Source organism: Centruroides sculpturatus, unplaced genomic scaffold (assembly GCF_000671375.1).
Source record: "Centruroides sculpturatus isolate CEXI.00-Female unplaced genomic scaffold, Cexi_2.0 scaffold333, whole genome shotgun sequence".
Lineage (NCBI taxonomy): Eukaryota > Metazoa > Arthropoda > Arachnida > Scorpiones > Buthidae > Centruroides > Centruroides sculpturatus.
In genome coordinates, this window is record NW_019384637.1 from 194737 (window position 1) to 222281 (window position 27545).

A 27545-nucleotide genomic window follows, 5' to 3' on the forward strand; every position below is an offset into this window, starting at 1 on the left:
AAACACACCGGTAACACGTTCTGGATAGAGTGTTGATTTCTTTCTCAACAACTATAATAAAATTTAATAGAAGATTATGAATCTTTAATTAGATTATATTATTTACAGATTTATGTATTTGAAATATTTTTTAGAATACCATTTGCAATTAGCAAAAGATAATTAATAATAAAATAAAATAGTTTTATTTTTTTTATTATATTAAATAACAAATAAATAATAAAATATTAATTATATTAAATTAATTTACCTCTTTCAAAGTGTTAGGATTAAGACATTCTCCACTATCATCAAACATTGAATCCCATGAATCATCTGTATTTTCTTGTTTACAATCAGAAGTGTTTGATAACAGAGATTCATTATTGCAATTTCCAGTTTTTTCTGTAATAACTTGTTCTGTTTCTGCATACTCTTTTAATTTTATAATTACATTCTTTTCATTTTTTAAATCATTTGATTCTTCTTCACATGATTCCTCTTTACATAATGATTCTGAAGTATTTTTATCTGTACACGACTCACATAATTCATTTGACAGAAGATGAATACTTTCCAAACAAGAAGTATTCTCATTGTTCATCATATCTATTTCAGAAGAAACAGTTTTAGAAATATGTGACTGTCTTTCATTATCTTTTATGATTGAAGAATGTTCAATAACATCTGAATTTTCTGACATATTTTTATCTAATTCTTCGACAGTATTGTTTAAACTATCATTGTTTCTATCACTTTCATCATTTTTAAATAATTCATTTTTGCACAAATTACCTGATAAAGAAGTTTTACTGTCTGTCAAAATTTCATTATTCAATTTTTTAACTATTAAAACTTCATTTAAACTTTCGCCCACAGATGAAATTTCACCAGAATTCTTACTATTATCATCATCACTACTGAATATTTTTTCAGAAATATTTAAACTTTTATCATCACATTCAACATTTGTAATTTGATTACTATCCTGAACAGAAGAAAATTTTTCTTTATCACAGTTGTCTTGTTTTCTATTTGGTGATTTATTTGAAGAATGAGTCTCTTTATTTCCATATAATTTCTTTGTTTTTCCATAACTTTCTATTTGCTCTATAGAACAATTTTCTTTAGGAATAGTAACATTAGAAGTACACTGAGTTCGTCTTGCACGAGGTACATAAAGTTTCATATCTGGACGTTTAGGCTTTGACCTGAAAGAGATTCAATAAATTATTATTAACCTTGTTCAATTTGAACGGTAAGATACATCACAATGTCTACATATAAAGTAGAAATAAAATAAGTTAATATTAGTCATCTTTTATAATCAATTTTTTTATTTATCTGTTTCTGTACTGAAGTAACACAATTTAGTAATTAAACATTAAAATTTCAAAATAAATTTATAGTCGACCCCCTATAACACTGTTGATAATTCCATTTTATATGAATTCCATGTTGTAAGAGTCACTTAGATTTTACAAATATGTGAGTCGTTCACAGCCCAGCACAAGTATTTGTAAAATCTAAGTGACTCATACAACATGGAATTCATATAAAATGGAATTATCAACAGTGTTATAGGGGGTTCGACTGTAATTGGTAAGTAAAAAAAGTATACAAAGAATTAATTTGATATTTCAAATAATGGATGAATTTTAAATTTAAATCAAATAACCCATTTGGGTTGTAACAAATAAAATATCTGATAAATTAAAAATTTGACACTTCCGTGTTGCAGCGTTATTGACAGCGATTTGTTAAATTTCAGACGTGCTCGCTAGTACTTTCAACAGTTTACAACCGTCGTCTTCAGGCGAAATCGAATACCTTAATTTTCGAATTAATAGCTTTTAACGGACTTTCCAAATTACGTAATGCGCGTGGTTGGAATATAGAATAAATTAATAAAATTGAAAAAATAAATATTCTTTAAAGAAACCTGCTGTAATAACTTGATCTCCCAAAACATATAAATATTGATTGATGATGCCGTGCATAGTAATGGAATACAATCAGAACACAAAATTATAACTTGGCTTGTTTAAATAAAGTTATCCATAGCTGTGGTATTTCCAATGTCGGCACGTTACACGGCAGAGTAGCGGATATGTAAAGGTTTTCCCATATGAATATTTGCCTACGATCGTTACAATGCTTAAGTAATTTAACATGGTTCCAAAGTGAAAGATAATCTTGTTCTAGCACCTTTTTCGCTAATTCTGTGGCTGGCCTATTATTTCTAATGTCTTCTTGATGTTCGAGGATGCGGGACCGTAACATTCTGGTGGTAGCTCCAATATAGATAATTTCCTCCCCTGATATTGTATGTTTTAATAGAATTTTGTAAACCCCCGATTTTTCATTCAACGTGAGAATGTCTCTATCGTTGCACAATGTTCTTCGTAGTGACGGTTGAGGGGTTATAGGTAATATGAAACCATGTTTCCTGAATAAGCGTGTTATTTTTAGTGAGATGGCACCCAGGTACGGTATTGGAGGGTTTATTATCTTTAGGTTTTCTTTGTTGCAGAGGAAAGATTTCAGAAATAATTTGTTTATAACCCGGTTGTAGAGATAACGATATTTGGAGTTAGAATATCCAGCATTGTGCATTGCTCTTTTGATAATTTGTAATTCTTCATCTATTAATGTCTGGGAAGATGGAATGAGGATTGCTCTCTGAATAAGTGAAGTGATAGCAGAGTTAACAAAGCCTGGGGGTTGGAAAGCAGATATTATCCCTGTATCTGCTTTCCAACCCCCAGGCTTTGTTAACTCTGCTATCACTTCACTTATTCAGAGAGCAATCCTCATTCCATCTTCCCAGACATTAATAGATGAAGAATTACAAATTATCAAAAGAGCAATGCACAATGCTGGATATTCTAACTCCAAATATCGTTATCTCTACAACCGGGTTATAAACAAATTATTTCTGAAATCTTTCCTCTGCAACAAAGAAAACCTAAAGATAATAAACCCTCCAATACCGTACCTGGGTGCCATCTCACTAAAAATAACACGCTTATTCAGGAAACATGGTTTCATATTACCTATAACCCCTCAACCGTCACTACGAAGAACATTGTGCAACGATAGAGACATTCTCACGTTGAATGAAAAATCGGGGGTTTACAAAATTCTATTAAAACATACAATATCAGGGGAGGAAATTATCTATATTGGAGCTACCACCAGAATGTTACGGTCCCGCATCCTCGAACATCAAGAAGACATTAGAAACAATAGGCCAGCCACAGAATTAGCAAAAAAGGTGCTAGAACAAGATTATCTTCCACTTTGGAACCATGTTAAATTACTTAAGCATTGTAATGATCGTAGGCAAATATTCATATGGGAAAACCTTTACATATCCGCTACTCTGCCGTGTAACGTGCCGACATTGGAAATACCACAGCTATGGATAACTTTATTTAAACAAGCCAAGTTATAATTTTGTGTTCTGATTGTATTCCATTACTATGCACGGCATCATCAATCAATATTTATATGTTTTGGGAGATCAAGTTATTACAGCAGGTTTCTTTAAAGAATATTTATTTTTTCAATTTTATTAATTTATTCTATATTCCAACCACGCGCATTACGTAATTTGGAAAGTCCGTTAAAAGCTATTAATTCGAAAATTAAGGTATTCGATTTCGCCTGAAGACGACGGTTGTAAACTGTTGAAAGTACTAGCGAGCACGTCTGAAATTTAACAAATCGCTGTCAATAACGCTGCAACACGGAAGTGTCAAATTTTTAATTTATAAATGTGGCGTGAAGTGAACTACAATTTCAAATATCTGATAAATAATAATAAGTAAGCATTAATTAAATTGCAATAATAAGTAAGTATTAATTAAATTCAAATCTGAGGTATAGATAAATCAAAGTAACATAAAACTTATTTTGAATTCAACACATGTGAATGTTTTTGAAAATAATCAAATTCTTGCACTTTGTTCTTATGGGTGGGAAAAATCTATGTATTATCTTGGAGCTACTGCATGGTTTACATGTTCTTTTTTAAATGAATGAAACTGTGAACATTGCAATATACTCATGTTATGATGGTAAGATCACTTTTGCATCTGGATAAGTGTTAAAGTGAACACTTTATTGCATGAGGATTGCCCAATTAATAAGTTGCAGCTACCTGTATGCTGCTTTACGCATTGGAATCATACAGTTCTCAGATCATCATTGGTGAAAGAAACAATTGCCAATGCAAGCATCATTGTTGCCTGTAAAGTCAATGTTGGAAGTGAAGGAAATGACAAACTTATTGATGAAATATATGTACAAAGTTATCAATTTTTTACTTGTTTTAAGGTATCAACCAAAGTAAGATTTATCAATGATAACAAATGTATACAGTCCAAATGTTTAAAGTCAAAAGACATAACTGTGGTGCAACAAATTCAAAGATGGTAGAATAAACTTGAATGATGATTCAAGTCATAAAAGAAGCAAATGAAAGACCTCATACACAGAAGAAAATTGTACAATTTGAAGATCTCCTAAAGGAAGATCTAAAACTGAAAATTTGTGAAATTGCCAAGCAAACTATTCCAAAATGCACTTTTCATAAAATCATTATAAATTTATCAAATTGTAAAATTTTGTGTTGATCAGTTCCAAAAATGTTGAATGAGGAACACAAAAATGAAAGAATGGCTACTATCATCACATATACTACAATACAATACACTTTATTAATGAAAAAATAACTATTACACTTACAGGACATAATGGCTATGGCCTTTTTCAGGTGCCCTAAAAATTTAGTAAACAACAGTAACAGGTAAGCATCAGAGTAAATAAAACATAAAATGACAACCTCAGTTTGTTAAATCAAAAGAATGTCCATAACATAAAACACCTGGAATCATCTGTATCCAAAATATTCAAAAAGTTCAGCCATTTGTGCAATGGCAACATCCACAATTATCAGAATATTTCTGTGTAAATTTATATCACCAAAAATGATTAACAGCAAGCAACTTTGGAAAACTTGCATGATGGTCATTTGATGACAAAAGCCAGGGAAGTTATATGTAGGAATGAGACTTCTGCATGATGGGACATAATTGATAATTGCAACACATAACTTGGCTGAAAAAACACTAATGAGACAATTTATAGCACCATCATATAGCCCTAAACTCACTTTGTCAAAATTCCATCTTTTTGGTTCCTTTAAAAATTTCTTATCAGAAAAAAACTTGCAGATCAGAAGGAAATGAAAACCCAAGTTTGGACTATTCTGTAAATCTTGAATAGGAGACACACACTAAAAAAATCTTTAAATTCAAATGTTACCATATTTTTGTGAAATGACCAGCATGCATGCTGGTCTATCTGGGGAGACCATGAAATCAGATATTTTTGTATGGTAAAAACTGGCATTGTAAGGAACCAAGTCTGAGCTTTATTTTTATTTTACTTTTATTTTGCTTTCATTATATTTTGTTTGGGGCTTATGTTTAGTTAAGACGAAGGTTTCCTCACCATTCACCTTAGTAACTTAAAAATAGAAGAAAAACCAAATCACCGACGAAAGAAAAGCGCCGTAGAAAAACTCGCGCACACTTGCGCTTCCCGAGCGGAAAAAAGTAAGTCCGCACCGAGAAAAAGGGGGGGGAGACCCCACAACCCAGTTAGGAATCGCTAAACCTTAAAATAATAAAGCATCCCGATAATTGTTAAAAAGAATAATGTAAAAGGTTAGCGAAGTATTGTCGGAAAATAATCTGCCAGATAAACGAGAAAAATTTAATGTTACAGATAATTATGTAAATGAGGAGAGTGAGCTCATTCAGAATTGTGACGTCACCTCACACTATAAAGCCTCTAACTCAAGTGAAAACGAACGAGGTGAATTCCTGATAGCAACGAGCTTATAGCAGTGAACGAGAGAGAGGTGTCCGATAGGATTTTGAAGTTATTCGATTTGTGGATCGACGGTTATAGAAAGTCTTGAGAGTTTGAGGAAATAGGTTCCTAGTATATTGAGGTGACGATTAGGATCTTTAATTTATAAGAATTATTGTTTATAAGTTAATTCTTTGATTTTGTCGAATTCCAAAGGGGAATAGAATTAAGTTAGAAATAGATTGATTTGAGTTTGTCGGATTGATTCTTGTTGAGTTTCATTGAATAAATTATTGTTTGATTTTTACTAAATACTGTATAGAGTTTATTAATAGAAGTTTAATTAAATATTTGATTTTGTTATTGACAAACTTTGTCATTATTTAATTCGGTGCACGCTTAAAGTCCAGGCCTGGCACACTAACGCGAATCCGCGTAAAGTACCCGTTAGGGAACGGCTATTTCCGGCACACAATAGTGTCAATAATCGTTGGAAAGTCGGAAAAATAATATAGTACTTTACAGCATGCCTGTTTATTCCAGGGGAATGCCGACATGCCAGTTTAGGCGCGGTTATAGATCTCTCTCTAGAAGGCACATTACAAAAAATAAATGAGTTACATTTCATAAAAATGAATAAGTTTTTATTCTAAAACTCAAACTGTCAACATTACATCAAAAACTATGATTGTATGTTTAATTTCTTTATTTTGTCTTCTTTCTAAGAACATAAAATACTCATGAGATTCTAAAAATGCATCTTTTCGTGTGTATTTTATTGTTATTTGATTCAAAAACAAAAAATAAACATATTAAATTTAAGAAACTTGCTGTAAATTATCTCAGCTTACATGGATTAACATCTGCTTTGTGTGAAATTTCAGAGGACAGTGTTATTTTTAAGGTCAGGATAGATAGTCAGTATGGTCTACTTTGACCAACTACTACTACTATAAGTCATTAATTGTTTTAATGTCTTGTAAATGAAAACTCACTTCCTGACTTTAAGTCAGTCAAATTACAATGTTATTATTTTATTGTACTTGAAAGAATGTTTTCTTCAACATTTAATTAACAACTAGTTTTGTTAGATCTGATTGATTTTATATTTTAGTGGCAGTTTAACCAGCAAACTGGTCTCACCCATTTTTATGCAGCATGCTGGTCATTCTGCAAAAACATGGTAGGATAATGTCTCAATAATTCTGGTGAACATGAAAAAATGAACTTTAATAAATAATTCTTACTGTATTTTTTCCTGATTTTTTTAATGAAATATTCTATGTAATTTTTAAGCATATCTTATTTCTCAAATGACCTACATATTGTAAAACTGCAGTTCCACAAATAGATTGTTGCAAAGCAGGCTCAAGGAATACAAAGATATCAACAATAATAAACTAACAACTACTTTGGCACAGTTTTCAGTAGAGCCAGGATGTCCACAATACTAAATGAAGCTAAGATTATAAAATCAGCCTTGAATGAACATTTAAGATCATTTGTAACATTTGAGATCTACAAAGCAACATTAAAAAATAAATGCATTAATTATAAAAACTCTTATTCCTTTTCCAGTGCTTAGAAGTCATTCTTCAACAATCCCCTAGAAACAAGGGACAACTTTATATGGAGAGAGAACATAAATTATTAGGGCCTAATATGTGCTTAATTATATTCAATAATAATTTTGTAATATCTAAATTACACGTTGTATTTTAAAATATACTTATTTTTATGGATTGAATATTTTAAATTTAAACGTTAATGTCATAAAATGCATTTAACATTCGTCTGTGGAATTTCAGAACAAATTTTCGAAATCTAATATTAAACCTGAAACAGGTTTATGAATAAACCAACAACATTTATTTAGCTTAAACCCAAGTTGGAAAAGTATGAAAGATATAGTTTCGATGTTAGTTGTCCCAGCATTTATATTTTGAATTCAACATGGATAAAATTCCATGCTATTTTGATATGGATCAAGATAAAACTATTCACTTTTAAGGGGGTGAAATCATCAACAGCTGCAACACTGGATATAGAAAACAAGTTTTACTGTTTTCTTACTATTTGCATCTCTATAAAATTTCTGAAATCTTTTATCATATTCAAAGGCTTCAAAAAAGTTCCTAAAGTCAATCTGCCACAAAAGGCATCTATGAATGTCACTAATTCTTGATTCTATGAATACCAAAGTCATGAAAAATTGGATATTGGTTTTAATAACAGTGGGCTGTTCTTTGCAGAACAAAATCAATGCTTCTGATGAAACTCATGTCAAATTGCCTTATATACGCTGAAGCAGTCTGTAAACAATAGCATTCTAATGATCTCTCAAAAGACATCATCATACTTTCAACTTCTTTATGTATTCATTAATTTGATATTTAAGGCTGCCATGTGTAGTTTGAACTAAGTGGCATGAGAATGAATCAAAAAAATTCACTAAGAAAGGATATTGCAAATGACCAAGTTATCAGCATATCATCAACTTCATCACAGAGTCAATGAAAGCTATTACACCACATACAATCAAGAAAACATTTCACTGTTGTGAAATTTCTGCATTTGGCAGAAAGTTCTTCTTTAAGAGTTAAACAGCCATCTGCAGAAAATCTTGGAAGTAGGAAGTAACATTGTTGGGATAGAAATCAAAGATGATAATTATAATGATGACGATGAAAGTATCAGATAATAACAAAAGTGGTGACAAAACTACCGATAATGAGTCTTTGGTGCTATGATTGATGTTGGTAGTGACAGTGTTCCTATCAGTACTGACACAAACAAATTCTGTTTATTTTCATTTCAGTCCATTGCCTTAATATTGTTTTATTCATTTTTGTTTGCTTTTGTTTACTACAGGTCCTTTTTGGTATTGCTATAAAATAATACAATACAGTGGGTGATCGGATAGCGAACAAATCGGATAACGAACACTTTTGCAAAAGATTTTTATGATCGGACAATGAACACATGTTCAGATAACGAACACTTTACTGAACAAACATAAAAAGAAGCGAAATAATGAATACTGATTGATTTTCCCTTGTTTTCAGGTAACAATTCAAAACCTTTCAGAGCATGGGAGACGTCAACATCGACTCTCAACCAGATACTGATCAGATAGTATTCCTCCAAATTTTGAAACTCTCCCTTGTAATTCCAGCTTTTTGTTTACCTTTCTGACAAATAATTTTTTATAGTCTTTGCGAGACCGTCAGACAGGCACTTGTTAAGTTTTGCGTCAGGGTTTATTTACGCAATGTGAAAGTTTAACTGTCTCATCGGATATTTGTTCACATTTTAATACCAAATTTCGAATTTCATCCGGCTGTTGCATTTAAATAAATTTTTGTGGTCTAGTTGATTTCTGTTCTCTGAATTTTTGTAAGTGCTTTTCTGAACTTTTTATTTAAAAAAGAAATTGATAATATTATGGAGTCTAAAAACAGGAGTGTCAAGAACTGTGCTCACCATAGAAACCAAGTAAGAGATAATAGCCAAGGTAGAAAGTGGGCACAAGATGTCTGATGTTGCTAGGCAGTATAGCTTGAACAGGTCTACAGTAGGCACAATCTTATCTATGAAAGATATATCAAGAAGTCTCAAGCTGCTAATGGAGTAATGAAAATCACATCTGAGAAATAAAGAGCATTTTAGAGCTCATAATGGAATCTGAAACTGATCTGACGACAGAAGAACTTCAGGGATGTCAGAATAACAATCATCCAAGTGGCATCCAAACCAAAATAAGGTTAATGGGGTTCAGGATCTCTACAATTACAATACTATTAATTACTTCTGAAAAATCCTGAGGAAAACAGAAAAGCAATCGACATTGGACAGATTCTTTAACCCCCACAAAAGGAAAAAGCATGACTAATAAAAATGCAAGACTGCATTCATATATATATATATATTTTTACTATTACATATAAATAAATGTAGTAAAAAAGTATATATTTTTTATTTTTTATTTAAATGATCATAAAAAATAAATGTTTAGCATATCACAATCTCCTTCCTCCAGATGAGAGCACTGATTATTAAAATACTTCAATCACCATTATACAATATGTAACATTTACATACCTCTTTTGATTCATTTCTTGTGAATAGAATTTTGTTTCATTTTCTGAATTTGATTTTGGAAGACTGACTATTTTTCCTGATAGAGGAAAATCGGCACATTTTATTCTACGCAGAGTCTTTGGACTCTTCTCTACAGAACAAGATGTTGACATAGTTGTTGGTTCATGTGATAAAGTTACTTCCATTGGAATGTAACATTGTTTTTTCAAACTGGAAACTTCATTATCTTTGGTGTAAACTCTTTTTTCTGAATCTCTGAAAATATAAGAAAAGAAAAAAAAATTAAAATTGCTACAAAACTTTTATTAAAAAAGACAAAAAATTTTATATGAAAAATACTAAATGTAAAACACAAAAATTAAAAAGAAACCAAATAGCCAGACATAAAATTTGTTTTGTTTATTATTCCATGAATCCAGTCAAACCTGCAGTTATCATATTGTAAAAAAAGATTGAAATTTTTTTAATAAAAAGAAACAAAAAAAAAAAAAAACAATCATAATACACACATACAAGAAAGACATTGGCTGTACATGAAGTTTTTAGCTGGCAGAAAAGAGGGGAGGGGAAGAAGGAGGGAGAGGAGATAGACAGTAGAGAAAGGTAGGATCCCTCTGAATGGCATACATACGGCTACAGTACAGTACCTTCTATGTTTGATGTTGGTGTGCAGTTTTCAGGCTGCAAGGCTGTAGTCCCCCAAAGGGTCTAAAAGAAAACCTGAGTGTAGAGAACACCGATAATTGAGTATCGCCATGAATAACTAAGTGTAGAAGTTAGTGCTAAGTGGCTGTTAGTAAGAAGACATATCTACTTAATACTAATAAAACTGAACACGATTGTGAATCTTAATACAATAGAGTCCCGAAAACTCGGCCTAATGTGGACCGAAGGTGGCCAAGTTTGTGAAAATGCCAGGTTATCGGGAATGGGGTTAAAAAAGAATAAGTACAAGTTTCCTGAGAAAATACTATACTGTACTTGTATGTATTGTTTGCTTGAGAATTCAACAGAGAATAAACTGCCCAAATACCCTTAAACAAAGGAAAAGTACATACTGTACATACTGTACTTTATGAAGGCACAGAGTCTTTACTACATGAAAATGAAAATTAATGAATACACAGTGTACAGTAATTTACCTGATAATCAGACCTCAGAAAAATACTTTATGAGGCATAAAGCTGTCTATAATGAAAATTAATTAGCCGACTTTGCCAAAACTTCATGGCTACTTTTTTAAAAGAAATGCGTAATATCCTGTTTTCTTCTGCAATGCACTCTGCGTTTTGCTGCTTCATCACAAAGACGACGAAGGAACAGTAAGTCCGTTACCAACGCACCTTGTTGTTCAAAATACTGAAGGGTGGTTTCGACAGCCTTTAGTCTATGTGATATTTTAGGAGCTTGTATGGTGGAATCCTCAACATCAACGTCTTCAACATAATCCGGCATTTTTTCATTAACTGTGACAGCAGCAATAATTTCTGCATCGGACATAATGTCTTGCTCGGTATCGTTCTGGAACCACTGTTCAATGTCATTTTCATTGGCTTCTGCACATCCAGGAACTCTTTTCAGGAGGTCAAGTAAGTTTACATTTTCTTCTTAATCATGTTCAACAAACTCATTTCCCTCATGATCAAGGAGTTTTCACCAGGAACAAACTAGTGTTAATGACTCTAATTCATTCCAGATGTCCACCACCCAGCCAACAACATCCAATAGGTTAATTTTCTTTAAGTTCTGGATAAGACCTTGAATATCATCGTTTGCAGAAAGAAGAGAGGATAACAACTTGAACCAAGTTATCCGGACTGCCGAGTTATCGAGTGCCAAGTTTTCGGGACTCTACTGTACCACTGTACAGCTAGACAGACAGTTAACTTTATGAAAAGCAAATGAATACAATGACAAACTAGACAAGACAAATGAGCAAGACCCCAAAAAAATTTTTATTTTTTATTATTATTTTTATTTATTTATTTATTTTTTTAAAGTTAACTTACTCACTAACTAAACTAATCTACCATAACCTAGGACAAGCCTAACCAGACGACTAAAACTAACAAACCCTAATCTAATTTAACCTAACCGGAAACCAAGTTAAGAGTCCCTAATCTAACCTACAACTAGGTCTAATTGAATTTAGACTGAAAAGGAAAACAGAAAATAAGAATTAAAATACAAAGCTGAAAGGCAGCTATATATCCACAATTGAAACAAAGCAGGGGAAAGCTAATTGCCATCTGTACCCCCAGAGCCAGTGCTCTCAAGAGCCCCACTAAGGGATATGCGAGTAGATAATGGAACATTGTTTGCGTGTGAATGAGTTGGTGCAGGTTGCAAGGCCAGTTGTACCCTTCAAGAATAACAGCTCTCATTAAACTATCCCTAATGTGACTGTACCTATTGCAGCAAAAAACTAAGTGAAGTGGTGTTTGGTCCTCCTGAATACAACAATCTCATTGTGGATTGTCCCCAAGGTTAAATCTATGCAAGTATTGCTTAAAGTTGCCATGTCCTGTAAGTAGCTGAATGTGGGTATAACTAGGGTAAAAATGGTGAAGAATTAGTGTCAACCTTGGGGATGAAAGTGTAGATGAGCCTACCAGTGGTGTCATGGTCCCAAGCTGTCTTGCCAGAGAATGAAGATTTGCTTCTTGATGTGATTGTTGATGTATGAGGTAGTAATGTAACTAGTGACTGAAGGTACTAGTGACTGAAGACTTTGCAGCTTGTTTGGCAAGACGGTCAGCAGTCTTGTTGCCGAGAACCCCTGCATGACCCGGGACCCATTGGAAATCTATTCTAATGTTGTTGTCTAAGTGTCTGAGAATGTGGTGTATGATATGGATGAGTTTTAAGTGGCTATCAGACTTCGCAATCCTGTGTAAAGCTACTCTACTATCAGAATAAATGCAATGGTGTAAATAGTGTCTTTTGTCCTTCCTATGCCTAATGTGAATTAAGCTCATATAAATAGCTAAAGTTTCCACCTGTGCCATTGAGCACTGTGTTGTACCTAGATGGAAGCAAGTGTTGTGAAGCTCATAGCCTAAGTCAGAGTAAACTACAAAAGCAGCACCCACATAGTCACCCATCTTGAAACCATCAGTGTAAATCCTAAACATGGGATGATCACCTGGTTCTTCAAAGTAAACGTCAGGGGCAAGCTGATGGGAGGGGTGGTAATCGTAAGTTGGGAGGGTATTTTTGTCAATGCTGAATTTTTTGATATCATTGATCAAGGTCAAACTGGGGGGGGGGGAAGAATCTTACCTACTCTAATAATTTTGTCAACATCCAAGTCACTATAGTCTCACCAGGGTAAGGTGATGAAATTTTCCTGCCAAATAATGCATTTAATTTCTAAGTCGATAAGGATCAATTCTGACATTACCAAAAGGGCACTAGTGGGTGCAGTCCTATAAGCCTTACAAATACAGAGAACTGCAATCCTTTAAACAGATAACAGTTTTTTTATGGTTATGGACTTTGGCAGCCATTTGGCCCCAGACCTGTAAGGTATAGAGGAGTGCTGGCTGAATTACACCTCTGTAAATAAGCTTAGTAGCATTAGAGCTAAGGCCCTATGTGTTCCTAACAATACTAATGAGGGCATTGGCCATCTTTTTAGCTTTGTCTGTGATGTATTTGATGTGGGGTGTGACGTTAAGTCTCTCGTCAAGAATAACACCTAAATATTTAATTTCCATTTGTTTGCTTTATTCTGTGAGCACCTATTCAAAGAGTAAGCTTTCTGACGAGTGGCATTGGTTGTTACCTGATCTAACTGGAGTGTGAGCCCATATGGATTATCATTCATATGCTGCAAGAAGTTATCAATTTTGGGCTTGCCCTTCCAGTAATCATTTATCATCTACATATCTTTTGTATGTGGTTATCTTTGAAAGGAATAACTTTAAAACACTCTTCTCTAAAATGAATACTACCATTTCACAAGACTGCACTTGCTAATAGGTTAAATTTGGCCAGGGCTGTAGTCAATTTGTATTCTGAATATTGGAACATTAATTGACTTGATAAAGCTTAGAATTAGATCGAAAATGTTAATTCTCCAGTACAAAACAAAACTGACTAAGGTATTAAAAGGGTTGTTTTACAGTTAAAAATCAAATATTTTTCAATCTACAATAAGCAGCAGAAAACTATATGATTTTTATAATAAATATTGCTAACTGGCATGTTTTGAAAGAAAAAAATAATGTATATTTTTAAAAATAAAAAATATAAACCAATAAACAGATTCATCAGTTTTGCTATAATTACAAGTATATCACTTTTATAATGAAATTTCACTATAAATAACAACAATGTTTAGATTGGTAATTACTCTGGCATGAACTATACTGTAGATTTTGTTACAAGTGAGAGATAATACAACTTATAAAATTAATTCAAAAAATAATTAAACCAATTTTCATTTTCTGAAAAAATATTTTTGGATGAAAATTTTTGCAAGGTATGTCAAAATTTTAAAAAGCTGGATATTGTAACTAAATTCTAAAATTCTACTTAACTCATAATGCTATATTTGAAAAAAAGACATCTTTTAGATAGCTACATGGGAAGCTTTAGACAAAGTAATAGATGACTTTAAAATTATTACATTTCTAAACAATGAAATTCATATAACTGTCTGATTACTTATCAATTATCACCTCAATGTTAAAATTTTAAGAAGATAAAATAAAACAAAAATTTGTAGAAAAATTCCAAAATCAAAAGAAAACTTTATCCACATATAAACATATACACATATCTAATGTGTATGCTTTCTAAAATCACTAGTTGGCTTTCTTTTATTTTTTCATATGATAATTTTTAAATAAAATGTGAACAAATGCAAATAATTTTAATTACATACTTGATAAATACCTTAATTACATTTTATTGCTTCTATGATAAATAAACTCTAAAATTGAATAAATAAAATTGAACTGTTATAAGCTATTTATATAATAACTAGCAAATGAACCCTGCGTTACTCGGGCAAAATATAACGATAGCAAAAATTAAGATAATTAGATTATAGCTGATCTTATCCATTTTTACCAGGTATAAGAATTAAGTTCACCTTATTCTGAGACTAATTAGAGAATTATTAGATGAATCTAAAAACATGTTCAATTTTCCACAAAAAACCACATTTAAATAGTACAACAAAATCCAAATTCAGGGTAATCCTTAACCTTCTCCCTCTCCTCTGAGGGGGAAATTTGGAAAGTCCCTTCTTTGTGTACATTCTCATCATGTACCCTAACTGTGTACAAAATTTCAATTTTCAACTCCTAACCATTTGGGCTCTGTGCTTATTATTATTATTATGTTGGGTTATGTGAGTTATACTCGTGGCTAAATACTAACACCAGTGGCTATGTACTATGCCTGACCAGAGTCAAGGCATAGTAACCAAAACAAAAATTAAAAAAGTGTATCAGTGTGTATGTCTGTATTCAGGAATTTCCTCACAATATGACATGTATTCAATATAGAGGCCTTCTGTAGTGTGATGTATGTGTTTCTATTCAATTGTAATGTGCCCAGGCTTATGTGTAGTGTGTGTGCTATGACACCTGTAGAGGAGAGGATGACAGGTATAATAAGAACCCTATCCATCCTTCACAGATGCCTTATTTCCTGGGCAAGTTCTGTGTACTTGCTAATGTTTTCAGTGCATGTGTTTTGTACATTGTGAGTGTTTGGAATGGCTATGTCTATAATGTATGTGATTTTATTGTGTTTGTCAATGAGTGTGATGTCTGGTCTGTTGTGGTAAATTGTTTTATCTGTGATTATGGCTCTGTCGTAGTACATTTTGTGCGTGTTGTTTTCCAATACTGTCTGTGGAATATACTTGTAGTATGGTTCGTGGATGTCTGCCAATTTGTGTTTCTTTGCAAGCTCTTGGTGTATTATATTTGCTACTTGATTATGTCTATGTAAATAATCTGTCTGTGCCAAGAACTTGCAACCAGAAGTGATGTGTTGTATAGTTTCTGGCATGATGTGGCATTTTCTGCATGTGTCATTTGTGAGTGTTGTATCTTTGAGTATATGTTTTCTGTAGTTTTTAGTATTTATGACCTGATCCTGTATGGCAATCATGAATCCTTCTGTCTCTCCAAAGAGGCATCCCTGATCTAATTAGCTGTTTGATGCAGTTTTGTCAACAAAATCCTGGTCCAGATCATAGGGATGCCTGTTGTGGAGTGCCTTTTGAGCCCACGATTGCTTGATGATGTCTATGCTTTTTATATGTTGTGTCATGTCTGTATGATGTGAGTGTAAGTTTAATGGTGTGTTATTTGAGTCTGCTAGAGTTACAGCTTTATGTAACTGTGGTGTCTCTTGTTTCCTGTAGAAAAACTCTCGCAGTGACTGTATTTGTTTGTAGTGAAGGTTTACAATGTCAATCAGGCCACGTCCACCATCTTTACATGGAAGGGTTAATCTTTCTGTGGCGGATTTAGGATGATGTTGTTTATGCTTAGTAAGTGTTGTTCTTGTTTTCTTTTGGAGTTGCTCAAGATCTGTGTGAGTCCAATGTATAACTCCAAAAGAGTATGTGAGTACTGGGATGACATATGTGTTTATTGCTTTAACTGTGTGTTTTGCATTTAACTGTGTTCTGAGAATAGCATTTAACCTACTTTGGTATTCTTTAATTAATCTTTGCTTTATTTGTGTATGTTCTATTAGTGTGACCTGTTAGAATCTAAATACTTATAGAACTTGCTCTCTTCCATGGATTCAATAATGTCTCCATTTCCAAGTGCAAAATCTTTCTTCAGGATTCCTTTTTCTATGTGAAGTGTTTTGCATTGTCTAAGCCAAACTCCATTTGTATGTTCTTGGTGATTTGTAGGAGCTGCTGAAGTTGTTTGTGTGGGTGCATAAAGTTTTATGTCTTCCATGTACATGAGATGTGACAGCATAAACTGTATTGTTTTTTCATGTCTGATATTGTAGCCATATTGCATGTTGTTTAACATGTTGGATAATGGATTCAGGGCTAGGCAGAACCAGACTCAAGGAATCTCCTTGAAAAATTCCTCACCTAATGAATATTTCATTTGTTTGTATGGAAGTGTTATTAACCCTGATATGCAGAATTGTTCTCCAGTGCTGCATAGTGTTTTGGAAGAATGAAATGAGTAATGGATGTATCAGGTCAGTCCATAAGTTCGTGCGCATTTTTATCTACAAAAAAAGCAACAAAAAATTTTAATTAAATCTTATTTCAATCTATAATGTATTCACCATTATTTTGTACAATTTCTTGCCATCTTGATGGTAGCTTTTTAATCCTGTCTTTGTAAAATGATTTCGGTTTTGAATCAAAATATTCAGAAATAGCCTTTTTTACATTGTTCTCATCCTCAAAAGTTTTTCCTTTTAAAAAATTCTGCAAACTCCGAAAAAGATGATAATCACTGGGAGCAATATCTGGCAAATATGGTGGATGAGGTAAAATTTCCCAGTTGAAGCTTTTGAGTTGAGCAGTTGACGTTGTTGTCAGTTAGCTATTGACAGTTCATGTGGTATCCATTTTCCTAGCTTTGAAACTTTTCCGATTTGTTGTAGATGTCTATGAACAGTTCCATGGGATGAATTTAAACGTTCCGCAATTTCATCAACTGTTAAAGATGGTTCTGCTTCAACTAGTGCAGAGAGAGCATCATCATCAAAGTCAACGGGTCTTCCAGTACGAGCCTTATCCTCCACACTAAAATCATTATTTCTAAATCTTTCAAACCACTTCTGCGCAGTCCTTACACTTGTTACAGTTTGATTATAAGCAGTATTTAATTTTTTGGCTGCATTTGTAGCATTCTCACCACTTAAAAATAAAGAGTATAAAACATGTCTCTTATATTCATCTGTTACTTCCATTTTAACAAAAATAAACAACTAAAATGTTCCCAATTCTGAACAGTATTATATGAATGAGATCCAATTTAACACTTCAGTGTAAAAAGTATCACATTAGACTGGCATTTTTAACAGCAAAACAAGATTTTTCTCAAGGTCATCAAATACGCAGGAACTTATGGACTGACCTGATATTTTGTACACATGTAGAATATGTAGCAGCCAACTGTGTGGAATGCTGTCGAATGCTTTTCTGTAGTCTATATATGCCATGTGTATGTTTCTGTGTTGTTTGCGTGCTTGCTGTAGAATGAATGAATCTATGAGTAACTGTTCTTTGCATACCTTGTGATTTCTACGGCAACCTTTCTGTCGTTCTATAAGAATGTCGTGTTCTTCAACATGTTTGTATATTTTGTTTGTGATACAGGATGTCAGTAATTTGTAGAGTGTTGGAAATGTAATTGGTCTGCATTGTGTGGGATCTGTGGTGTTGTTGTTTTTAGGTTTCATGTAGGTGATGCCCTGAGTAAAAAATTTTGGCATGTCTTGTGGGTTGATGATGTGTGTTAGATATTTAGCTAGTTCCTGGTGCAGTGATGTAAACTTTTCGTACCAGAAATTGTGAATGTTGTCTACACCAGGTGTCTTCCAGTTGTGTGTTCTGTTAACAGCGTAGCGGATGTCATGTACGTTTATTTCAGCACAGGGCATAGTTGGTATGTTGTGCAAGTTTCTGTTCTCCTCCTGGATCCAGCCTGCATCAGCATTGTGTGTACAGCATTGGAGCAAAGAGAAGACCAATAAGTTGTGAGTTCTTCTTCTGTTGGTGTGCCACTGTGCTGTGTATCAGTATTTGTTTTGGTATTAATTTGTCTGTAAAAGTTTTTTTGTTGTTTGTAAATAAGTTATTTTGTTGTTTTTGTAGTGTACATGTTTTGTATCGTTTGAGTCTTTGTGCTTTGGCTGCAAGTTTCTGTTTTAGTGTATTGATGTATTCTGTAATGTGTGTGTTTTGATTTTCTTGAAAATGTTTTTGAGTTGTTTCTTTAATTTGGGTGTTATATTGTTTTTAGTGTATTGTGTCAGCCTGCCTAATTGCTGTCTAATGTGATTTATTTGTGTTTCTATTCTTCTCTGCCAGGCAGGCTTGTGATAGAATTGTGTTTTGTGAGTGTCTGTCTGGGATTGTATTTTCAGTCCATGGTGTGTTACTACTGTGACTGCCCCAGCATAAACTAATATATGAATGTCTGAGAGTGTAGAAATTGAATGAATGTAGTTTGGTAGTAAGTGAGTGTTTACATAATTTAGTGTTTTTCCTACTACCTTTGACGTGTTGATTTTTTGTATTCGTGGTCTTTGTGTGGGATCTGTACCAGTATATTTAGTGAGCGTTTCCTGAAATATAAGTGAGAGTGTATTAACTAATTCTGTGTCTATGTTATCAGTGATGGATGAGGAAGTGCCTGTAGTATCATTAGTGGTAGTTGTTGTATGTGTGCTATTATCAATGCTTGTTGCCGGATTATCCTGACAGGTTATATGATCTTCATTAATAATGTTAAATGTTTCTGTCTGTTGATGTATTTGATCAGCAACCTGTTATTTGATAAGTTCAAGTGTTGTTTGTGGGATAAGGTTGTTGTGTATAATTGTTGTTCTTTGATCAACAACACTTTATTCAGTGACAGTGAGGTGGAGATGTTGTGTGAATCTATGGTGTAGTTGTTGTCTGTATGCTGTCATGTTTGTTTTGAGTTTGTGATTGCGTAGTAAGTATGGATGATAAACTCGCTCATTTCTATTGCCCATTTCATCTGTTGGTGTGGTTTTCCAGCCTTTGTGGTCTGTGGATGCATTGCCACAGAAACACCAAGGCTAGGTTAATTCCTCACATCTGTTGAGGGCATTGCAGTAGCCATGCTTGGGCCGGTGCTGCTTCTGCTACCAGTAACCAAGGGAGACTGTGGCCTATTTTTTGAATGTGAGCCTCTGCCTGACCCATAAATGCAAACCTTGTTAACCCAGGCTACGTCTGAGCTGGTATCATACTTAGATCTGGTTACTACCATGATAAATATCTCCACAGAATATGGGTGTGGTCACTCTTAGCTTCATTTCTCCCCATAAATCTTACTGGCATGGGTGTCCCTACCAGGAGCTTTTGCTTCAGCCTGCATTGCCCTATGGATCAGTAAAATTACTGGGCTCTCCCACTATGACTAGGTTGTGACCACAGGAGAGTTATTATTATCAACATATCTCAATTATATTATAAGATTTTTATGATATAATCTATCTAAATTTTTTCTATTTTTGTTTTTCTAATAAACTAAGGTTCATACAATAAAGAATTGATTGACTGATTGAGATATCTTAATGTGTTGTGTAAACTGTAAATAATTTTCTTTGCTCAGTTAGAATTTAAATTATTTCTAAAAAAATAAGAACATTTTAACAAATGTTTTAAAAAATTAATGTATAAAACAAATTTTACATATTTTTAAGAAATATTGAAATTAAAATTATTAACTCATTTTTACTATTTACTAAGAATTATTTTTTAGAAAAATTTAAGACAGAAATAACCTAAATTCTGAACTGAATATTTTTACTGACAAAAAGTAAAACTTTTCAAAAACAGAACAAAGAATAACTTAATAAAAAAACTTAACACCATAGTGTAATTCCATTGTAATGTAAAATGGAAACTATTGGTTTTAATGGAATAATAAATACAATATTTGTTTCTTTAGTTTTTAATAATACTTTTCATATTTCAGAGTATAAAATCCTAAAATTAAGGCTAAAATATGTTCTCCTAAACTTATAAATAAAAGGGAAATTATGTTGTATCATATCTTTTAAAGCAGGGATGGGCAATCTGCAGCCTGCATTGCATAAAATACAGGTAACCCCCATATAACACGGGTGTTATTTCCAAAAAAATGCCGTGTCATACAAAACAAAGAACTAGTACAAAAAGGGGGATTAGGCTCCAAAAATTAAAAAAAATGCTATTATATTTTCTTAATTAAGATAAATATCATTACTAAAATTTTCTTAAAGTGATACATATTATTATAAATTAAACAATGTTTTATTTGTCATCACTAAGCACTATTAACCGAGGGCATTTTCTTTTTGGCAAGATATCCTTATCCTCTGAGCATTTTTCTGCATTATCTTTAAATCCATGCTCTACCTTTTGCAAAAAAATATGTTATTTTAGATTGCTTGCTTTTAGTTAAAAGATCTTTATAAATTTTCCTTTTATGGTGCTAAGCACTTATGAAGAATAAAGAAAGTATGGAATAAGGAAAAAACATCTGGCAACACCAAAATCAGAAGCGTCAAGATCTGGCAACACTGAAACAAGTTGAGAAGGACCACGTGTATCAACAGAAGGCGGGAAAAGAAAATTTACATACTTAAGTACTAATAGTTCACGAAAATAATAATTTTCACAAACTATTAGTACTTAAGTATGTGAAAATTTATTACATTTCAAATTGTACGAGGGTTTTACCCAATTCTCAAACCGCATTAGAGTGAATCTGTGCTATAAAAGCACCGTGTTATACGGGAGTTACCTGTATGTATAAATATATCAATTTCCCAGCTTAAGTAAGTATGCAACAAAAATTCAAATGTTATTTTCTAAAACTTATGTATGTGAATAGTTTTTCCCACAATGAATTTAGTAAAAAGTGTAAATAATAAAGAAGGAAAGTAAATAGTGGCACATATAGTATACATTTTGGCAATTAATAAATATTTTCATCATTTCCACTTTTCAGGTAACTCAAAAACAATATTTCCAAAATAAACGAATTTGAACGAATATTTGAATTCATTCAAAATTCAAAAAATTTGAAATATAATGTTCCACACAAGTTTTTTTAGATTTTAGAATTTAAAATTAATCATTTTATTCAAGTAAGATTATCATCAAGTAAGTTAATTCTCCATTATAATGAAAAATTTTCTAATTTTTTTTTATTTTATAGGTTATTTCATTTTTTATTTTTTAGGTTACTTAAATAAAAAATCTTTTTAAATACTAAGAACTTATTCAGATAAAATTCAATAATGATTTTATCCATTNGACTGTACTGGGGAACTGATGTTTGTCTTTCTACTCTGGTTCCACTAAAACAGTATCTAATATATAATTGAGACAGGTTGATAATAATAATAATAATAATCAGTGCAGAGCCCAAACGATTAGGAGTTGAAAGTTGAAATTTGGTACACAGTTAGGGTACATCAAGAGAACACACGCTAAGAAGGGATTTTTTGAAATTCCCCCAGGGAGAGGGACAGGATTAAGGCTTCAACAATGGAAGTGTTAAAATAAAGCAACGTGCAAGATTTACAGACACAGATGCAATTTATTTTCATTTTTGCAGAAAATTGAACATTTTTTAACCCATCTAAAAATTCTCTAATTAGTCTGGAAACAGAGAGGGACCTAATTCTTGCATTCTTTGAAAATGAGTAAGATTGATTATAACATAATAATCTTAATCTTCACTGTAGTTACTTTTTGCCCGAGCAATGCCGGGCTTATCTGCTAGTTGTTAATATTCTTTCTGCAGTTCTCTCAGATACCGGGAGCATTACAAAGAGGAGGGCCTAAGTCCTTAATGATAGTTTCATGTAAATCCCATTTGTAAATCTATAATATTCATGCTTGCCAGATTTTCTCTTTTCTTCTGATTTCTTGCAAAATATGTGCATCATTCATAGAATATTATTACTCAATTTTGTGCTAGATTGTCATCAATCTTCCCTTCTTAATAAATTTTTAATATTTTTCAAGTAAGTAAAATCTTCTAAAATAGAATGTGGCTGTACCAGCCAGAATTTTCCATTTTAGTAGGTTTCCATTTATTGAAAATTATGTTTGTATTGCCAAAACAAAATTTAAAAGCGTTTTATAACTCATGTTTAAAATTCCTCCAATTAAGTGTCCTCTAATTCAATGAAATGCAAACTATAAAACAGCTGTCCTCACAGGATTTGCAAGAAAAGTTTTATTAGTCATGAGAAAGTATCAAAAGTAATAAAATACACTATAAAAACAGAAAAAAGTAAACCAATTAAGTGTCACACTACATCATTACTGGATAATTAGAACTAAAATACATTAAAAAATAAAATTTGGAGTCATACCAAATTTCTAAAACAGAGAGACTATTAGTAAAGAAATTTGTGGAATACTAACCTATTTTCTCTTCCAAGTAAATAAATGTTTTATATACTCAAAACATAATGAAAATTAAAAAAATAATAAACATATGTTAAAACCCAATATCAACAGTATGTATTTTAATAGTAAAAAATAAAGAATAGAGGAATGAACAGAATATAAAGACAGTTTGAACAGAATGAATATTGTTCTAAATTAAAAAGATGTTGCATTGAAATTTAAACTGTGGAAGATATATTCCAAATGAAAAGATATGTTTGAATGAGAGTTAAAAAATATCATTTCTTTTTGAGTGATAAAGAATTTGAGAACAGATGAAAAAGTCTGAAAGGGCTTGCAGTAGAATCTTGCTTAAACATATTGTGAAACAACAAATTTTTTCCTAGATCCCACCAATCAATGTAATTCTACCTCCTTTTAGTAAACCCATAACTTGGAATAACAGATTTTTTTTATCCTAAATATTGAAAATTTGCATTTTTTCAATGTTTAGTAAAAAATATTTGGATGTTTCTAGAGTTCAATGATGCATTTGTTACATCTGTATTGCACAATTTAAGAATTGTATGAAGAGAGTTAGCAGAATGATATTATTGAGAAAGAGCCACCTACTGAACATTCTGATGCTGGTCCCAAGTGTATTGCCAAAATTTAGCAGAGTCATCAAGTCTTTCCAAGTTATGAAGACCTTCCTAATGAGTTTCAGCATAAAGGAACAGATTGTACATGACATTACTAAAATCAAGGTTGTTCTATTCAACAGACAGAAAAGCAGCATCAAAACAAACTAAGATGGACAAGTTTTTTAACAAATTGTGAAGTCAAATAATGTGATAATGAGCATAATTAATTTGCCTCTTTTATTCTTACAGTATATACAGTTTCCAACAACTTTGTTGTACACACACAAGGCATAATATACAATCTTGTAAGATATGTGATTTTGAAGTGTGAGCAATCCATTAAACAAGTTTATACTGTATTTAGTTTGTAATATTGTTTTTCATGCACTCCAATTCAAGCAGAGAGATAATGAGAGATTAGTCATATTATGAAAAGTGTATAGTAACAATATTGAAGTCTTGCACATGTATACAAGTTTCAGAAATTATTTAGTTCACAAAAACAAAATAGGAAAATTGCTAACTTCAATGACAGAAGAATGTTGAAAAAACTTTGAGTGATAGTATACAAAGGTAATAAGACGAGTATTTTAAAATATAAAACAATTACAGTAGATTCCCCTATAAGACTGGTTCCTATAATTACAATTCCTATAAGACGGCGAAAAAATTGTGGCGGTATCCGTACACAACGGTAAAAAAACTCCTATAATTACATAAAACGTCATCTGGCAGACAAACTACTTTCCCGCCGTCCGTAGTGCCACGCTACGGACGTTTAGGCGGGTAAATTGAGTTTAGTTTCATCTGTACATATAATTATATATAAATTAGGTACTGTACATATAATTATATATTAATTATATATAAATTAGGTACTGTATATATAATTATATATTAACTTAATTTATTGTAACTTTATTATAATTATATATATGCTTTCCGCCACCTGGCACCACGCTACGGAGAGTTTAGGCGAACTATCGTCTGTACAGTATGTAAATTAGGTACCGTAAGTCTAATACAGTACTGTAATTTTATACATTTCTTGTGAAAGAAACATTTCTTATTCGACGACAATTAAAATTATTTATATTAATGATGTCTCCAAAGTTCAGCGAAGTTTTCGCAGAAAAATAACATCAGAAATCGCGGCTGCAGTTTGTTGAGCTGTTCCACGACAAAAACTAGCTTGAGCAATGGCAATGTTGAATGGTGTACACTCGGTAAGTAATCCTACAATTTTTTGTTTATAGTGTAGTTTATACAGATTATTTCCAAAAAAAAATATACGTATTTTGGAAATGTTGAGTCGAATTAGTCTAGAATCGATTAATTTTATGGAAGAAAACCTTTCAAACAGCCATAGTCCGTAAACTTCACACGTGTCGGGCTGTGATTGGTGTGATTCCTACAAAATTGATTCATAAAGAACGGAACATATCTACCGTCTTATAGGGGAATCTACTGTATATATTTACAAAAAAAAAAAAAAAAAGAGAGAGAGAACAATTATGTCAGAGTGATTGGGTATGAGAAATGTGAATTTGAAAATAGTTCCATGAATCCTTACAGATGATAATCAGAAATATGTAAAATTTGCAGTGTAATTTTGAAAAAATTTATATATTATCTAAATTTTTGGATGTCATAATAAAAGAAATAAATTCAATGTTTTTCAGTATGATCCAAAAACAAAGCAACAGAGCATCAATAGCAAACTCCCTCATCATCCCATTTGAAGATAACAAGAATGTTTCAATTTCAAAGATCATGTCCATACTTGTTGCTTTCTTTGAGTGTCATGTTGTTATTCATTACGAATTTGATCTGCCAAATCAGACTCATAGTTGCAACTATCAGCATTTTGTATGCTCTATCAGTGGACAGACCACTTTTCCTTTTGTCATCATTTTTAAAGAATTTGATATTGTCACATAAACACTTCATTTAACAAATCTAACACCAATACATAGGCTGAAGACATTGCATGTATTCTGTTATGAACAACTGAAGCAAAACATAACACTGTTCTCAGATTCTTTCAATTGGGAAAGAACCAAGATTAATAATTTTATATATGTATGTTGGTATATATATGAGAATTTTAGCTAAAATGTGATAATTTTAAATAACAGATAAGGTAAATTGCATCTTTAAATCTGGCAACTTTAGTGCAATCATGTTGGTGGTTAAATCAATTATGGCCAACTCATCAGCAGAAGGAAACAAGTTACTTTTACAGTTATACCAAATTATTGAGCAGTGCTACAGTTTCTCTGCCCAAACAGAAGAAATATCTGATTCGTTTCTTAAGATTATCTATAAGAATATGGTATGAACTTTTTCAAGAAAAGAAACTAGATGGTTCTTTGATATTTGTAGGACTACAAAAATTACAAATCTTTGTTAGTAAGGCTGATGATTTTACCACACAACATTGCAGGACCTCCCCTACATTGCTATGTGGCAAAAATAAAAGATATTCAGTATGGTAAAAAAAGACAGAGATAGGAAATAAATTAACCAGAATAATTATTGTCCTTAATAAACTGAGTGATAGCAACTGTCATGAATACATTGTACTATAACAAAAGAAATTATTAATAAAGTAAAACATCAAAGGCACTAATCATGCAATATCAAGATTCAAGATTGTGATGTTAAAAAGTATAAAGCTATTGCCATACTCTTGACGGTGTTTATAGCAATAGCTTTATAAGATATCATATGCAGAGATAACATTAAATTTTGTTTATTAAAGATATTTAATATAAGCATTGTACAGTAGATCCCCCTATAAGACAGTAGATACGTTCCGTTCTTTATGAATCAATTTTGTAGGAATCATAGTTTACGGACTACGGCTGTTTGAAAGGTTTTCTTTCATAAAATTAATCAATTCTAGACTAATTCGACTCAACATTTCCAAAATACGTATATTTTTTTGAAAATAATCCGTATAAACTACGTTATAAACAAAAAATTGTAGGATTGCTTACCGAGTGTGTACCGTTCGACTACGCCCGTTGCTAAAGCTTGGTTTCGTCGCGGAACAGCGCATCAAACCGCGGCCGCGATTTCTGATATTATTTTTCTGCGAAAACTTCGTTGACCTTTGGAGACATCCTTAATATAAATAATTTTTATGGCCGTTAAATAAGAAATGTTTCTTTCACAAGAAATGTATAAAATTACAGTACTGGACAGACGATAGGTCGCCTAACTCGCCGTAGCGTGACGCTAGACGGCGAAAAATATATATTTAATTATAATAAAGTTACAATAAATTAAGTTAATATATAATTATATATACAGTACCTAATTTATATATAATTAATATATAATTATATGTACAGTACCTAATTTATATATAATTATATGAACAGACGATACTAAACTCAATTTATCCGCCTAAAAGTCCGTAGCGTGGCGCTACGGACGGCGGGAAAGTAGTTCGGCTGCCCGATGACGTTTTACGTATTATAGGAGTTATTTTTACCGCTGTTTACGGATACTGCCACTATTTTTATAGGAATCATAACTATAGGAAACGGTTTTATAGGGGGATCTACTGTACTGCCACAATTTTTATAGGAATCATAACTATAGGAAACGGTTTTATAGGGGGATCTACTGTACAATATCAATGTTAAAAAAATTTTTTTGCTTTTTATGCTGTCAGTATTTTCTACCATCACAGTTATTCCCCATTCTAAAGGTTGGCAAATATGCAGGCTGTTAACCAGACATTACTTTGTAAAAAATTTGAAAAATGGCTTGAATTGTGGACAGATAAATGGTTTGTTCATTATTCAAATTATATCATTTTTAACACACTA

The 27545-nt window shown here is 32.2% G+C and overlaps 1 protein-coding gene across 1 annotated transcript in view; it reads right to left on the minus strand.

The window, feature by feature from the left end:
- The window catches only part of LOC111625875, a 68504-nt gene that overhangs the window by 32129 nt on the left and 8830 nt on the right, over positions 1-27545 (minus strand). Inside the window, exons 4-5 of the mRNA XM_023369125.1 lie at positions 9964-10218; positions 251-1190 (exon numbers count right to left, since the gene is read on the minus strand). Of these exons, the coding sequence (XP_023224893.1) occupies positions 251-1190; positions 9964-10218 (1195 nt within the window). The remainder of the gene's footprint in view (positions 1-250; positions 1191-9963; positions 10219-27545) is intronic.